The 17,562-nt window shown below is 47.5% G+C and overlaps 1 protein-coding gene across 1 annotated transcript; it reads left to right on the top strand.

The window, feature by feature from the left end:
* The first annotated feature begins 4,573 nt into the window (after positions 1-4,573).
* Positions 4,574-7,394, top strand: LOC143640322 (palmitoyltransferase ZDHHC19-like). The gene is made up of 5 exons (XM_077108167.1): positions 4,574-4,704; positions 5,053-5,174; positions 5,721-5,864; positions 6,619-6,790; positions 7,241-7,394. Exons 1-5 carry the CDS (start codon positions 4,574-4,576, stop codon positions 7,392-7,394), a joined length of 723 nt encoding a protein of 240 aa, XP_076964282.1.
* The last annotated feature ends 10,168 nt before the right edge of the window (positions 7,395-17,562 follow it).

The following is a 17,562-nucleotide window of genomic DNA, read 5'->3' as shown; positions in this document are numbered from 1 at the left end:
AGAAAAACAATTTAAAATGTATATTGAAGGCATGTCTCCCACATGAGCTTTTGGAGGACACACAATATCAAACCATGATACACTGGGTAGAGGATTATAGGCTGGTGGGTTTTCCTTCAACACTTCAAAATTTCACTCAACTCTCTTTCTCTAGCACATTTTAGGAGAAGTCCACTAAGATTCTTATCTTGGCTCCTGTATGAGTAAGCTGATTTCTTTAAATACCATCTCTTTGGCTTTGATTTACAGCAATTTGAAAGATGGTAGGTGTAGATTTTGGGTATTTGCCTTGTTTGATGTTCTCAGAACTCCCTGTATCTATTACTTCATAAAAGTTTTCTGTCATTATTACTCGAAGTCTTTCCTCAACTCTCTTCTATTTTGCTTCTCCTCCTCCTATTCCAACTGCACGTGTGTTTATCTTTTGAAATTATCCCGTTGTTCTTAAATTTTCTGTTTCAATTTTTCTTTTCTCTTTGCAATTTTGCTGAGAAATTTCTTCTGACCTATCTGCAAGTTCACTAATATTCTCCCCAGTCATGTCCAGGGTACTAGTGAGCCCACAAAGGTGTTAAGCATTCATCTTAGTCATTTTATCTCCAGTCTTTCCTTTTTTTTTCTTGTTTACCATTTCCATCATCAGCTTACATTATCTATCTTTTCTTGAATATTCTTGTTCAGCTCTAACCCTCTATAACCCTTAGGATCTCAATCATAGTTGTTTCAAATCCCTGTCTGATAATTCCCACAGCCTCATCATTTGAGGGTCTCATTCGAATGCTTGCTTTATGTCCTTTCTTCTTGCTTTTTAGCATGTATACCTTATAATGATTTTTGATTGAAAGCTAGACAGTGTACTGAATAATAGGAACTGAGGTAAATAGGCCATTTATTTGGTGAGATTTTGTGCTCATCTGTCTAGAAGTTCAGTCATGTTTACTGTTTTCTGTTGCCAAAGAGGCCAGAAACTTTCAGATTCCTATAATGTGCTTATTTTCATTTCTTGCCCAGAAAGAATTTGTGTCTTCAACTCTTTCGTCTCTAATTCTCTAAAGTTGTGCGGAGGCTTTTTGGTATAGTGGCACAGTAGAGAGGAAGGAAGGATTCTGTGGTCTATGATTAGATCATGGTGTTGAGTGAGCCTGTATTGCCGGGGTGTGACTTTCACTGGTGTTTCCTACTTTTCCACCACCACTAGCACCTTGCAGGAGATAAGAGCCTGGAGTAGGAGAAATGCCTTCCCTCTTGAGGGACAAGGCTTTGGTGAAATCCTTGTACTTGGAGAGTAGGTTTCTGTTCTGGAGAATGGTTGCTCTTTTCACAATGGTTACCTCCATGTCCAGGATCACTATTCTCAAGGGACCTAAATGTGGTCTGCCCTCTGGGATTCACCAATCAGCGCTCCTTTCCATTATTGGCAGCACCCATCTCAGGCACTGATCCCATGCTCCAACTTCATTTCCTTTCTACTCAGCCCCCTGACTGCAACTCCTCCTGGAGTCACTTGCTTGGTGGTTGGTGGCAAGGACTCTGGAGCCAGACCTCATAAGTCCAAATCACAGCTCTACAACTGTCCAGCAGGGAGACTTTGGGTAGCACTTAGCACCTGGTCACTCAATTTCCCTATCTGTAAAACAAGGAATTGTGGGTTAATTCATGTAAACCACATAGAACAGTGGTTGTGCCACAAAGTGCCCTGTGTGCTGAAGACAGACCACGATATATGCTGATGTAGAAGGGGAAAAGGTACACTCATACACTGCTGGTGGGACTGCAAATTGGTGCCACCCAATCTGGAAAGTAGTATGGAGATTCCTTAGAAAACTTGGAATAGAACCACCATTTGACCCAGCTATCCCTCTCTTAGGTCTATACTTAAATGACTTAAAATCAGCATATTACAGGGACACAGTCACATCAATATTTATAGCAGCTCAATTCACAATTGCTAAACTGTGGAAACAGCCTGGATGCCGGTCAATAGATGAATGGATAGAGAAACTGTGGTATATATACCTAATGGAATATAACTCAGCATTAAAAGAGAATAAAATTACGACAGGTAATGAATGGAGTTAGAGAATATCATGCTAAATCAAGTAAGCCAATCCCAAAAATCCAAAGGCTGAATGTTCTCTCTGATAAGGAAAAATGGAGGAACTTTGATGGGGCAAAGGGGAGGCAGAGGTGATGAGGGGGCATGGGGGTAGGAAAGATGGTGGAATGAGATGGACATCATTACCCTAGGTACATGTATGAATGCACATATGGTGTGAATGCTACATCAGGTACAGCCATAGAAATGTAAATTTGTGCTGCAGTTGTGTACAATGAATTAAAATGCATGGTGCTGTCATATATATCTAATGAAAAATACAAAACAAAAAGAGAAACCCTAAGGCTAGCATGGTCTGCTCCAAAGCTCAATAGACCTGGTAGTTGTGATTCTAGTACCACTGCTAACATTTTTCCATGACCCAATGCATGTCATCCCTTCTTCTTGTGCTACAACAGAAATTGACATAAAACTTGGTGGTAGACTGTGACCCAAACATCACTTCATTCTCAGTAGAAACCCATCTGACCAAGAGAAATCTGGAAAAAAAAATATTCAACATTACTAATCACTAGAGAAATGCAATTAAAATCATAATGGGATACCCTCTCGCACCTATTAGAATGGTTATTATCAAAAAGAAAAAAGAACCAGTGGCACATGCCTTAATCTCAGGAACTCAGGAGGCTGAGGCAGGAGGATTATAAATTCAAGGTAAACCTCAGCAACTCAGTGAGACCTGATCTCAAAATAAAAAGTGAAAAGGTCTCCAGATGGCTATCAGGGTTAAAGTCCCCCTGGGTTCAACCCCCATCATAAATAAAAGAAAAAGAAAGACAAAAGACTTTAAGTACTGGTCAGGATGTGGAGAAACTAGAATTCTTGTACTATGTTTGGGGGAATGTAAATTAGTACAGTCATTATGGAAATTAGTATGGGAAGTTTCTTTAAAACTTAAAAATAGAGCTCAGTTGGGAGAGTGCTTGCCTTGCATGGACAAGGCCCTGGGTTCAATCCCCAGCACCAAAAAAAAAACAAAAACAAAAAACAAAAAACTACCCTATGGTCCAGCCAATCGGTGCATGAATGGATACAGAAAATGTGGTTTAGAAATATAAGGGGATACTCTTTAGTCTTTAAAAAAAATATAAGGAAATTCTGTCCTTTATGACAAATGAATGAGGCCAAAGGACGTTTTATTGGGGGAAATAGCCACGCACAGGGCAACAATCACATGATCTCACCTACATGTGGAATCTATAAAAGTTGAACTCATAGAAACAGAGAACAGAATGGTGACTGCCAGGGGCCCAGGAGTGGCTGGGCTGTGGAGGGGGAAGATGCTGGTCCCAGGAGAACAAATTACACTTAGATGAGAGGGATGAGTTTAAGGGATCTATTGTGCAATATAATGACTACAGTTAATAATAACATACAACAGAATGAGTACAGTTGATAATGTTATCTACACTAAAAATGACTCAAAGAGTAGATTTTAAGGGTCCTCACCACAAATAAGAATATGAAGTAATGTATATGTTAAAAAGCTTGACTCAGACGTTCTTCAATGTAACATTTTTCAAATTATGTTATATGCCATAAATATGTACAAATTATTATTAGTATTGTTATTATCATCATCATCAGGGATTGAACCTAGGATTGTTTAACCATTGAGTCACATCCCCAGCTCATTTTATTTTTGAGAGAGAATTACATCATAAATCCCACCATGGAAGTGAGTAAACTGGGAAGATATTTAATTGGTAGATTTCTACCTCCTTCCCCAAACTGGAGCTCTGTTACAACAAAAAGGAAGAAGTGGAGCTAGGATGAGCAATGAGGACTGTTGACTCCAATTAGCACTGGGCCTGAAAGGGGGATGACCATCACCAAACTTCTCCCCATGCCATCTTCACATAATTTATGGCCTCTGTATTAGCCTGCTTTCTGTTGCTCTAACAAAATACCCGAGAACAGATAATTTATAAGGAGGTAAGTTTTATTTAACTCAGTATCCAAGATTTGGCAGCTCCTGCAAGTGATCTCTGGTGAGGGTGTTCACCAGATTGTGTGTCAGAAAACAGGGAGGGACCAATCTGGCTCTTTTGATAACAACTCCCTCTTACAGGAGCAAATGGGGGCCCATGAGAAGTCCATTACTCCCTTGAGAGGGCATCTTGCAGAGTGACTGAGTTACCTCCCACTAGGCCCACCTCTTTCAGGTTCTACCACCTCATCACTGAGGACCAACCCTCCAGCCTTTGAACCTTTGGGACAAACCACATCATATCATCACAAGCTCCAACAAAGCTACCATCATAAGAGCAGGATGTCCCAGTCTACAACATGTGCGTATGTGGGGGATGGTTAAGGTTGATCTCACAAGTCACTGGAAGCAGCCAGAGCCCCCATTCCAGAACCTCTGTGATGTCACTTCTGTTGTCATGGCAGTCTGGGTGCCAACCCAGAAGAGTTCGTTGGTGGCTTCAGTCTGTGAGACTTGGTGGTCTAGCCATGGCCTCTTCACAGAGTATCACGCCCCCAAATGAACCTCCGATCGAATCCTCATGGCTGAAACCAAGCCTGTTTCCAGCTTTTAATGCAATGCTTCTTATTACAATAAGTGGCATCTTCTTCGCCTTTCCGTGAGTCTCCCATGGAAGGTGTCAGTGCCTTAGACACAGAAGAGAAAATAGACAAGGACAGTACAGAGGCAGGGAGGGTAGTGGAGAGAGAGGGTCAGCAGGGGAAGGAGGATATAGAGTTAGAGGGAACCCAATGTGAAAGCACAGAGGTCTGGAGTGCCTGACGCATTTAGGGAACTATGAGAGACTGCTAATGCTGGTGACATTTTGTGGAGTCTCCATGGTCTGTCTCTAACCTGGATATTTAGATCAGTCCTTAAGGCGAGTGAGTCCTACCTCAGGTGAACTAGGCCTTGTGGGGAGCTCTGGGTTTCCCCAGACTAGGACTGAGTCTGGCTCTGGTTTCAGGTGCCGGTGGTTGGCTCAGAATGGGCAGTGGGAATTTGCCGTGGTTTCGGGCCTATTCTTTATACTGTCCTTCTGCAGCCTCATTTTCCTCAACGGGTCAGACCCAGGCATTTTGCACAAAGGTAAGGCCTCAGGCCCCTGGAGAAGGAGGTGGTATCCCATGGGCTGATGCCTATAGGGGTGATTTCAAACATGCTAACCCCCCTCAACCCCACCCCCCGCCCCCGTGGCCTCAGGAGCCCTTCCCTCCATGTCATCATTACTTGGGCCCTGGCACTTCATTTCCCAAGCCACTGAAGTGCGAAAAAACAGAATCCTGGAGGTGTTCCAGCTGCTTTCGAAGCAAGGACTGGGCAGGCTGGCAAGAGAGGCCAGCAGGCCCTTCCAAACCACGCAGTTCACTCCTCCTCCTTCCCATTTTACACACGACTTCAAGCACTGATCACTATTCCAAAAGGGGAGAGCTCTGTATAGAGCTCCTGTGGCTGGACAGCCCTTTCTCTCTGACTGCCGCCCATCTGAGTGGTCAGCTTGCTCAACAGGGACCGGGATTCCCCTGCCCTCCTCCTCCCCACCCTTCTTGTTGCCCAATGATGCTATGGGGCGGCCCCAAGCAGTAGAGTGGTGGAAGGGCCTCCTGCCACTGCCCAAATCTCTTCCCCTGCCAGGCTCCTTAGAAGAGGACCCCAACATTCAATACATAGCACGAGTGAACAACACGGCCTTTCGCCTGCAGTGGTGCTCGAAGTGTTCTTTCCATCGTCCACCCCGGACCCACCACTGTCCCTTCTGTAATATCTGTGTGGAGGTAAGTACTCCTCCTTCCTGTCCACTCACCAACCCATCCCAGGGCACCTGGCCAGGACCAGGAACCTCACATCATATGTGGTCCAGGGGTGGGTATGAGATCATCTTCCCACACTGCTACAAGTGGCTCTCAGCCACTCTTGGTCACTTATATATGTTATTGCCTCCAGTTCTGCACTTGTCCTGAGACGCTGGCCTTGCTTGCACAGGTGCTGACATGCAAAGGGCACCATCTGTGCTGAGCCTGGTGGAGTCAAGGGGAGGAAAGGCAGTGACTGTCCCACTAGCTTGCTGATACTAGATACCCATTACTTTAGGCCGGCTGCTGCCCTGTTCTGGGTATTGTTGCCTGTCCACCTCTATGTGTCCAATTGAGGGTTTCCTGGGTTCCGAGTGCTCTTCTCTCATGTGCACACCTTGCACGGGTTTCCAAGTACAGAAGGCTGGCTGGGCTAGAAATTCTTCTCATCCTTACCCAGTATCTGAAAAAATACAGCTTCACAGCTTTTCTGTATCCTGCTCAAAGTGACACCAGGCAGGTCTTGTCTCTAGAGACCTCACTCATGACAAACGACCTGATGAGCCATGGCGTCCTAACTGTGCTCTATCCATGGACGTGCTGGTTTCACCCTGTAGATGGGAGCTCACGTGCAGGGCCAAGAGCAGGAGGTCTAGGGGCTGGGTTGAGGGGGGGCCTCAAGATTTGGGGGTATTGGGCTAAGCCAAATAGACCCTCAAGGTCTGCCTTCTCTCCCCTAGGATTTGACCACCACTGCCTGTGGGTAAACAATTGTATAGGTCAAAGAAATTTCCGCGTATTCGTGCTGCTGCTGGTGTCCCTGTGCCTTTATCTGGTTGTTCTTCTGGCTACCAGTGTGCTTTTTCTCATTCGTACAAGACACATGCCCTTGTCGCTGGACTCAGCCATGGCGTATCCACCCAGTCCCAAGGGCCCACACTGGGAAGAGAATGGGTTGTGGGGAGGGACGGACAGCCAAGGGGCAGGACAGCCAAGAGGTGGGGTTAACCGATGGAGGGCTGATGTTGTGGGCAGGGCTAAAGGGAGAAGCTACTTGGGAGGACCTATGAAGGACAGATTGAAGGCGAGTGGGGTCAGGGAGATGGGCGTGGTAGGATGGACTATGGAGTTAAGAATCTAGGGAGGCCAAGAAGTGGGGTAATGAAGGTTGAAAAGGGTCAAGTGGGAGGCCAGCATGGTGGGGTGAGGTTTCTCTTGGGTGTGCTGGATTAATTGTCCAGTCCAGGGAGGCAAAAGTGGGTGGGCGGGGCCAGCCAGGGCGGGGCTAATGAGGGCTGTCGGTCGTTGGGCGGGGCCAGGAGAGAACAGTTTGTCTGTTCTTCTTAGCTTGTGTATGCACAGCATCGCAGTAGCTGTACCCGTCTTGGTACTCCTGCTGCCTGTCATTCTGCTCCTGATGATACAGGCTGTGTCGGTGAGCAAGGTAAGCGAGTACTGCAATACCAGACGGTGCGGAGGCATCTTGCATCTTTGGGAATCCGGCACTTTCGGCTGATCTTCACTGCCCTTGGTCCTGATGGTGCCTCATGAGTCCTTCCAGACCCACCCCTTAAGATGCAGCTCAGATCTTTCCTCCCCCTGGAGCTCAGTGGTCATTCTTCCTCGTGGGTGCATTGCATGGAGAGCCTGTTATTTGAGGGATGGGTGCATCCTGCGCTTGTGTTGATAAGAACCCTGCGATCAGAATAACACCAGCAGACACCTAGGGAAACGCTTGAGACGGGGGTCGGTCCTGAGTGGTGTAGCAGCCTGCAAGAAACTGAGTTTGGCGAGGCCAGCATTGTAGAGGAGGACGTGCCACTCTTCCTGTCCTAGGTGTGATTTTGCAAAGGTGGAAGACAGGAGGGTGTTGTCTGTGAGAGGCACACCTTTGCAAAAAGACAGAGAAACCCGAATGTAGGATGTTAAGGAAATGAGGAAGGAACGATTCTAAATCAAACCCAAGGTGCCAGATAATTTATAAGGAGGAGTCAAGATTAAAAAGCCCCTAAAAGTTGAGCGTGAAATTTAGTTTTGATGAAGTGGAAACCTGGGAGCCATGGTGGGATTTAAAAAAAAAAAAAACAACAAAAACTCATTTATTGAGGAATAAATTAAAACTGCCAAATTCACCCTTTTAGTCTAGGATACGGGATTTTGACAACTGGATACTGTCCTGCATTCTCCAGCATGATCAAGTTTAGGCAGTTTCTTTACTCCAGAATATCCTTTCATTGACCTGTTGTTGTCAGTCTCTCTCCCTATGTCCTTCTGGTTTTTCTTTTTTTCCAGGATCACATGTAAATGGAGTCATTGCCTTCTTTTCTCTGGCTTTATTTATTTAGGACAATGTATTTGAGATTCATCCATGTTGTCGCTCATACCAGTATTTTATTTCTTTTATTGCTGTGTAGAAGCGTATGGATGCCCTATAGATTGTTTATACATTCATCAAACCAAGGATTTTTTACATTATGTCTAGTTTTTGCCAGTATTTTTGTTTGTTTTATTTTGTTTGTTTCATACTAGAAATTGAACCGGGGGGTGTTTAATCACTGAGGCACATTCCTAGCACCCCTCAAATTATGTATAATTTTTTTTTTTTTAATTTTGAGACAGGGTCTCACTAAGTTGCCTAGCGCATCACTAAGTTGCTGAGGCTGACTTTGAACTTGCCATCCTCTTGCTTCAGGCTCCCAAGCCTCTGGGATTATAGGTGTGGTCCACTATGCCTAGCTAGTTTGGGGTAGTTATAAATAAAGCTGCCCCAAACATTGATGCACAGGCATGTGAACATAAGTTTTCATTTTTGTTGAATAAATTCTTAAGGGTGGCATTGCTGAGTCATAAGGTAAACACGTGTGGAACTTTGTAGGAAATTGCCAAATTTGTCTTCCAAAACAACTGTAAGGTTTCTAAATTCTACCAGCAATGTTGGGAACTCCAGTTGCTTCACATCCTCACCAACATTTCACACTTTTTTTTTCAAATATATTTTAGGTATCAGTTGACCTTTTATTTATTTATATGCAGTGCTAAGAATCGAATTCAGTGCCTCACACACACTAGGCAAGCATTGTACCACTGAGCCACAACCCCAGCCCCTCACACTGTCCTTTGTTATTTTGTTTTGACTTTTAATCAAACCTGTCTTATTAAATGAGTCGTAGTATTTCATTAAGGTTCCAGGTTTTGTTTTCCTAATGAGTAATGATGTTGAGCCTATTTTCATGTCTGTTTGGCCTTCATTAGGTCTTTGGTAAAATGTTTACACCTGGCAGGGCACAGTGGCGCACACCTGTAATCCCAGCAGCTTGGGAGGCTGAGGCAGGTGGATTCCGAGTTCAAAGCCAGCCTCAGCAAAGCGAGGCACTAAGCAACTCTGTGAGAACCTGTCTCTAATAAAATACAAAAAAAAAATGGACTGGGGATGTGGCTCAGTGGTTGAGTGTCCCTATATTCAATCCGTGGTACCCACTCCCCCCAAAAGCGTTTACTCCAATCTTTTGCCCATTTGAAAAAACGGTTGTTTTCTTATTGAGTTTTAAGAGTTTTCTACATCAGATTCAGATCTAGGTTTTGCACATCTCTTCTTGCAATCTGTGACTTGTCATTCCATTTTCTTCATAGCATCTTCCCAAGAGCAGGAGTCCTTAGTGTTGTTTTTCTAGGACTAGGGGTTGAATCAGGGGTGCTCAACCACTGAGTTCTCCCTCAGCATTTTGTGGCTGTTGTACATTCTACATAGAAAATTGTCATCTGTGAAGAACAGTTTCATTACCTTCTTTCCAATCTGTGTATCTTTATTGCTTTTTCTTTTTAGTGTTGAATAGGAATGATAGGGGTGGGCATCTCTGCCCTGGGATTCCTTTAGTATGGCAATCTCTTGACTAAAGGCTCTTTCAGTAAGACTGGTGGGCAGCATCAGTGGGGGAGGGGACGCTGCAGACCCCGAGACAGTGAACAGACAGAGGAGCCTACCTGCTCATCACCTCCCATCCTTTTAGTCCCCAGCCCACCACTGCCATATCTGGTCCTCCTCCCACCTGAGACTCTGTGCTTGGCCCTTATTCATCAGCCCTGTGGTCTGCCTTTACTTTGAGCTTGACCTTTACTGCTTTGTGTACTGAAGGCCTTCAGCCCAGATTTTCCTGGGCCATGTGATTTTTGACTAGGAAACTATGATGGGGCCTCCCCACTGCCCCTGTCCTCCCAGATAGTAAAATTCAGTTAAGGCATAATTTTAGAAAAAAAAATGAGAGGTGGGGAAATGAAGTGGGAGTGGGGTGGTGACATTGTCTTTGGAGCAATTGAGCAGCACAAGGAAGAGTTTAAAAGGTATCTGAAAGGGGCTGTGGTTGTAGCTCAGTGGCAGAGAACTTGCCTAGCATGTGTGAGGCACTGAGTTTGATCCTCAGCACCCCATACAAATTAAAAAAAAATAATAAGGTCTATCAACAACTAAAAAATATTTTTTTAAAAAAGGGGGGTGTGTGGAAGGATGAGGTAAGAGGACAGGTGTGGCCAATGGAGACAGAACAAGGATCTTGCACAGGGAGGCACAGGATGATGAGGAGCCCTGAGAAGGCAGGAGAAAGGAGTGCAGTGTCAGCACTGTCTGCGGAGAGCTGCTCACAAGTGGGTCAAGGGAGGTCACTCTTCCTAGGAGCATAGGAAGGCAGGAGGCCCTGGGTCACTCTTGGGCTCCCCTGCCCTTAGAATCTTGCTCCAGGCCTGGGCTGAACCCTGGCTAAGCTGACTGACTTAGGAGGAGTCACTGGGAGATGGCCTTGCCCAGTCCTGCTGATTCTGAGCTCCTCTTCCCATCCCCATCTCCCTCCAGGGCAAATCACTCCGGAACAACAACCCCTTCGACCAGGGCTGTGCCAACAACTGGTATTTGACCATTTGTATGCCAGTGGGACCCAAGTGAGTTGGTAAACTGAAGGCTCAAGTGGTGGATCTCTGGGGCTGGTGGGAGTGGGGTGAGATAAAGCTGGGTTTTCTTCTTTGGTCCCTGACCCCAGCTCCCAGGCCCTGTCACCCATTGTCCTTTCCTTTGGGGTTTTCTCCAGGGCACTCTGGGAGCCTCTGGGAACGTCCCTATTCATTGCCCTTCTAGGTTCTTGCCCTAAGAAATGGAGTAGAGGGGAAATGCAGCCTGGATGAGACTCCTGGCTGGGAACCCTGGGCTCTGTGCTTTCCAAGCTGAGGGTGAGGGTGGTCAGGGGGCCCAGGCCAAGGTGGGTAGTGACTCCCTGCATTTGGTCTATCACGCCCCAGGTACATGTCTGCAGCTACTTGGATGCAGCAGGCGGAAGGCACGGAGTGGGACCCTGAGCAAGGGGACCCAGTGCACACACGGTTCTCGCCACAATATTCCCGTCAACACTGTCCCACAGAGCTCCCTGGGCCCACATCTCCAACACATGGGCAGGGCCCCCCAGGGAGTGGCGAGGCTGCAGCTTTACAGGAGGTGAGGAATAGTGGGTGTGCATTGGGAGAAGGATGTCTGTGGGTCACACATGTGTTGGGGGAGGCTCCTGAGGTTGGGCTGGCCCTGAATCTGAAGCACATGGAGCTTAAGGAACGGAAATATGAACCTGAGTGTGCGGGTTCCAGGTTTCAGAGTACTCCCAGGTGTTGCTGAATAGACAAAGAGAAAAGACTGCACCACTAATTTGCTAGTTGGCCTTGGCCAGTCCCTTACCTTTCTAGGCCTCAGTTTCCTCAGTTATTAATGAGGACTGAGACTAGTAATTTATGTTTTAAAGGAGATTCTTTTTTGGGGGGGAGGGGGACAGGGAATTGAACTCAGGGCACTCGACCCCTGAGCCACATCCCCAGCCCTATTTTGTATTTTATTTAGAGACAGGTTCTCACTAAGTTACTTAGTGCCTCACTTTTGCTGAGGCTGGCTTTGAACTTGTGATCGTCCTGCCTCAGCCTCCCAGGCCACTAGAATTATAGTCATGTGCCACTGTGCCTGGCTCTTTATTTTTTTTTTTTATGGAAATTTGTACTTGAAATCCCATGTGAAATGTATGAAGTGGAGCATTAGGAGTGCAGTAGGGTAGATAACCCATGGTGCCCACCAAGGGCCCTTGCATTACTTGGGGTACCAGCCCTCTCCTTTGTCCTGTCTCCTGGGGCCCAGAGCCATGACTGTAAACTGCAGGGTAGAAGCTTGAAAGAACACCCATGTATTGACTTATGTGTTTAGATTTCCATCAGCCCGATGCCGCAGCAAAAAGCCCACAGAGAAGACTTGGCCTCCCATCCACGAGCCTCTCACTCACCCATTCACACTGCTGGATACCAGGACATCTGAACTTCATCTTTTGAGCCTCCATGTGGAGGCCTCTCGTAGCTGAGCCCTCAATCACTCCCCTATTGGGAGTGCTAAGACTTCCATTCCTGTTGTACATTTGTAAATAGTTTTTACTTCTTCCTATGGCTGCTCTGTCTGTTTGTTCTAGGTTTAGAGAAGCGGTGTTTCCTGGGGATGTAGGGAGGCTCTGAGGGGTTGGAACAAATCCCTCTTGGAAGGGAAAGATCCTTGCTCTCTGAGAACCCAAGCTAGGGAACCAACATTGTCTAGCTCATTGACCTTGAGCAAGACACTTGTCATTTCTCTCATCCTTAAAATGTGGCAACAGTAATAATCACAGTGACTGACCTGGCTGGCTTCCTGGCAAGGGCTGGAGATGGGAGGAGAGAAAACCCCCAGCTAGCACTAGGGATGGAGCAAGCCCTGTCCTGCAGCATCCCTGTCTGACTACAGGGGGTGCCAGCTGCCCAGGAATTTGAAAACCAAGTCTGGCCCAGCCCTCTAGTGGGAGGTGAGCCAGCCTGAGTCAGTCTGGAGCCCCCTCCTGGGCGCCTCCTCCCCAGATGTGGGAGGGTGGGGGCATTCATCCTGCATCTCTCCTGCAACTGTGTCCCACCCTGGTCCCTTCCCCCTGGGGTGCATCAGGTGCTGGTTCTGGTCCTGTCCCTGGGGTAGACTCAGGAATTTTGAGTCTGCAGGCCCCAGAGTGTTGGGCAGGGGGCACATCAAACCGTGTGTCTGTTAGTCTCCAGAGTGTGATCTTGGGACTGGGAATAATATCACCTTCGTAGTATGTTGTTGGAGGAGGAGGTGAGGTGTTTCATCTAGTGCACAGCAGGCAAGCAATGGATGCAGCTGGAATGATTTATGGTTATTTTCTCCACAAGTTGGGCGACCCAACCATGTCAGAATTTCCAGAGTACTATTAGTGGTTGTGGGGCTCTCTGAATTTGTATCAAGGACCCCGTATCATCTTGCCACATGAAGCATCAGGACAGACAAACTATACTGCTTCTTTCCATACTAGTATCTGGGTGAAACCATCTTGTGTGATAAAGGTGGAGGCAAAAGGATGTCACCCAAGGGGTCAGATGCATGTCCCTAGGGTGTGTGTGTGTGTGTGTGTGTGTGTGTGTGTGTGTGTGAGAGAGAGAGAGAGAGAGAGAGAGAGAGAGAGAGAGAGAGAGAGAGAGAGAGTATGCACATGTTTGGTATGAGCTCATCCTCGGGGGTGTGTTCGCCCAGCCCCTTATCCTTTCTGACCAACTTTAGGAGGTGGGTGACCTATGATGCAGGATGTGTCTCCAAGTCTCCAGACCACAAAGTCCCACGACAAGACTGCTCTTCCCTCTTCCTTTCCTCCTCAACCTCTCCTGGGAAGCCCAGGCCCAGCCCCACCCGCCTGCCCTGGCTTGAACTCCAACACTTCTCATCCCCTTTCCCTGTCCCAATATCTATCTCCCTGGGCTCAAGTCCTTTTGGGGCTTAAGGCTTTTCTCAAATCTTATTCCTGCTCACTTCCTCTGTCTGGGAAGCCCAAGTTCATGGGCACATGGCAGAGAAAGAGGGGAGGAGTCCCTGTGCCCAGGTTTTAGTGCCTGTGAACCTGTGTGTGCAGTAGGGATGGCTCAACCCTGCTGACCAACAGGGGGAAAGGCCGAGTGGGGAAGCCAGAGGCTCCCAAGCTCATTCCCAAAGGACAGCCCTCCCAATAAACTGGATCTGAGTGAGGGAGGAGAGAGGTGGTCCAGGAGCCTGGGCCAAGGCCTGGATGTGCATCATGGAACTGCCTGGGTGGGGGAGTGCTGGAGGGAGTCCAGCTCCAAGCGGGGCCCAGAAGGCCAGGCCCCAGTCTCTGAGGAGTTCATGCTGCCTCCTCCAGCCCCGCTGGCTGTCCCCCTGCCATCCTGCCTATCCCCCTGCCATCCTGCCTGGTTCAGGTCTGCACTCATTGGCTCCCTGCCTTCAGGTATACAGGGCCTCACTCAGTCTCAGGCAAGGGCCTTTTAAGTCCTAAGCTAGATGTGACACATCTCCTTGACAATCTGGTCCTCAGTTTCCCCACTAGAAAAGGACGTAATTTCCCTCAGATTCTCAAAAGAGGACATGGCCTTTCCAAAGGCAAAGACTTCCTGCTCTGGGATGAAGATTTTAGGTGTGTCCGCCCCCTGCCCCCAGCCTAGGATTCCTAGGATTTCCTTAAGAAAGACCCTTGGATCAGGCTCATTGCTTCTTGAGCATTAAGTGGGACATAGAACATTCCTTCCTTTGACGTCCTACACCATACCCTCTACCCTAAGCCTTGGGCCAGTCTTGTGACTCCTTGCCAAGTTGAGAGGACGCAACTGGGCTACACCCCCTTCCCTTTTTGCCCCCTTCTCATTTCTGCTGAATGTGCCCTTGATTCTCAGACATGCCCCACCCAATCCTTGGCCCATGGATAAGGCAAGGGGTGTTATAGGGGACCAGTTATGGGGCCCACTGTCCACCTACCCAGGAAACTCTGCCATCCCTGGGCCAGAGCCAAGAAATGGCCCCCACGCCTGCAGGGCTACCAGGTGCCCACAAGCTCATAGAACCGTAATGCCAGATTCATGGGACCCCAATAGACCTCCAGGAGTCGAATCTGATGCAATTACACAAGAGTCTTTATTGCAGGCTCCCGCCTGGACTCTCAACCGTTTACAATACAGCGTTCCTGAGTAGTGAGTCCCAACCCTTAGTTAGTGAGAATTTATAGGTTTTGGGGGATACACTATGCATCACAACATCACACAGAAAATCATTTTATACCGCGGGAAAATCAAACAACAATTCTTAACATTGATGAGCACATTCACTGGCCGGAACAAGTTGGGTAAGGGTAGTGGGTGAATTTAAATGGTGGATATATTTGAACTGATTGGTTTAGGCCCGGAAGGGTTGCAAGAGTCTCTATGCCAAACTGCAGGGTTGCCTAATCATGTTATACATCACGGAAACTACTGGGAGGTCACCTGACATTTCAGATATTTTTCCTGTCTCCTGCTGATTGGTGGTTGCTAGGGGGTTGCTATGGGTCCTCACCTAGCTTAACTGAGTCAGGGTCACCTAGCACCACAGATCCCTTTTGTTAAACAACTCAGCAGGGTGGGTATGTGCCTAAGAACCTTCTGTGGGTTTTTCCAAGGACAAGAGTCATGCCCCCTCCCTCTGGACAGGCCTTGAGGTAGAAGCTGATTTCTCAAAAATGGAGTCACATCAGTTTCTCAGAACCTGGGATGGAGAGTCTAGCATCCCCAGACCTTTCCTCATGGGCCTCTTGGGAAGTCAGGGCATATAGGATGAGACTCAACCTAATCACCCAGCTCTGCCGCCAACTAATGTGCCACAGGAGAATCTGTCTTCCCTTTGCTAAAACTTGGAGTCCTCAAGGTAATCATAGATATCACACTGAGGGTCACAGACTCTTAAGTCTTTAGGGAGGGTAGGGACTCAGGGATACCTCATCCAGCTGTCTGCCACCCCCAGTTTTGCAGATGGGGCTCTTAGGTCCTGCAGAGGGAAGAGTTTGCCCAAGATAACCTGGTGGCATCAGCCTGATGGCTTTCTCTTGTTCCCAGGGGACCACTCTCATTCCTGCTTCCAGGGCCATTCCAGCAGGGGAAGGGCTTGGACAGTGACCACAGGGCCCCACTCTCGAGGCAAACTTAGAGCTGGCAGTGAAGTTCAGCACAGGGCTGTCTACTGAAAAGGCGGCCAGTTTGAACCCCTCTCCAACCCTGCACTGTGCCCATAGTGCTCCTGCTGCCTCTGGCTCAGCCCTGTCCTGCTCTGCCCTGAGGGCCCCACCCAAGAAGGCCTGCAAGTGGCTGAGGGTGAGGCAAGGCTAGGACCCCTGGGGCAGAGGAGCTGGTTGTCTGAGGAAGTGGGGGTGTCCTGCCCCTTTTACACACTTTAGAATTCCTTTGTTCTCATGCCTTCACTTCCTCACAACCTGCTTACTTGACCTAAAAGATGGAGTGATCCAAGGGCCAGAAGGAAGTGGATCAGGGGTCCTGGCAAGAAGGGAGCAGCCTAGGAGGCATTCATTAACAGCCCCTACAACTCCCTGCAGGGAGGAATAATCCCTGGAGGCTGGTAACCTTGGCAACAGGTGGAAAAGGGGAAGTGCTCTAGAGGTATTAACATTTTATTACTTTTCCTTTCAAACCAGCCTCCATCTTTCTGATCTACCCATTATTTATTACTTGCACTGTCCTTTTGTCCCCACCAACAACACTTTCTGAATATGTGTCCTATGAAGACAATGAAATTTGATTCCACGTGTACAGACCACTGATTACTTCAATTTTCCTTACTTCCAATCACCTCTCCCCGTACCTTCGACCTCCCTGCTTCGTTATCATAAATATCCCTAAACCTTATGGGGGAGAGATCTGAGACTTGATCTGTCTTCTGGCTTGGCTGCCTCCTAAATAAACCTTTTCTCGTTTGCAAAACTGGTCATTTTGAGATAGTCATTTGGGAAGACAGAGAGACATACTAAGTGTCAAAAGCAGCGCCATAAACCGCTAAATGTGAAAGGCTCCCTCCAACACTTGCAACTTTGAGGGCAATGTGCAAAGGAGGGTGTAAAATTGTGTAGCTCTACCCTGCCTCCACCTCTAGACCAGCCACTAGCTATCCTCCCTCTGCAAATACTAACACCCCATACCAACAGGTTGCTGTCTGTCTCTCTGGAGATAGCCTGCTTTTCCACAAAGGGGTCTCTCTCTTAAGATAAGTCCCCATTCTTCCTTGAATATGTATCGACTTCACAAATAAACCTCTGTCTCTGCCTTTGACTGGTGCATGGTAAAATTCTTTTCTGTCATGTCTGCAAGAACCCTGCTGGCCCTGAGTCAAGTTCTCCCTTTCTCTGGAAACTTCTCAGACCATTCTTCAGAGAAATATCTTCTCCTGTGACAGGTTCAGTGATTGGCATGCCATCTATGGGAGGCGGGTGGCCAGGACCATGCCTAATTCAGTAACTGACTGTCATGGAGAAGAGATCTCTTCCAAGAAGCGCAGCAAAGAATTTCAGCATGAGTCTGGCAAAGGCAGAGACAAAGGTTTATTTAGAAAGTAGATACACATTTAAGGGAGAATGCCATCTGTCTCAAGAGTGAGAAGCCCCTCCTTGAGTTGGAGGTCCAACATTTGTAGAAGGGCCATAGTCAGGGACAGGACTGAGGTGGAGACAGGGTGGAGCTGCACAATTGTAAGCTCAGTTTTCCCTGAGTTTATGTATTTCCCTCATTTTACACGGACATGAGCCAAGAGCCTGTCAAGATTTTAACACAGTGACTCCCACTGCTTGCCTGTCCTCACG

The sequence above is a fragment of the Callospermophilus lateralis genome, unplaced genomic scaffold (genome assembly GCF_048772815.1).
Source record: "Callospermophilus lateralis isolate mCalLat2 unplaced genomic scaffold, mCalLat2.hap1 Scaffold_181, whole genome shotgun sequence".
NCBI lineage: Eukaryota > Metazoa > Chordata > Mammalia > Rodentia > Sciuridae > Callospermophilus > Callospermophilus lateralis.
The sequence above is the reverse complement of the archived record's forward strand: the minus strand, read 5'-3'. Positions and strand labels throughout refer to the sequence as shown.

Coding starts and splice junctions, on each gene's coding strand:
- LOC143640322 (XM_077108167.1), top strand. CDS start 4,574: ATGGCCTCTTCACAGAGTATCACGCCCCCAAATGAACCTCCGATCGAA. Junction 5,865..6,618: donor TAATATCTGTGTGGAGGTAA/GTACTCCTCCTT, acceptor TCTCTCCCCTAG/GATTTGACCACCACTGCCTG. Junction 6,791..7,240: donor TCGCTGGACTCAGCCATGGC/GTATCCACCCAG, acceptor GTGTATGCACAG/CATCGCAGTAGCTGTACCCG.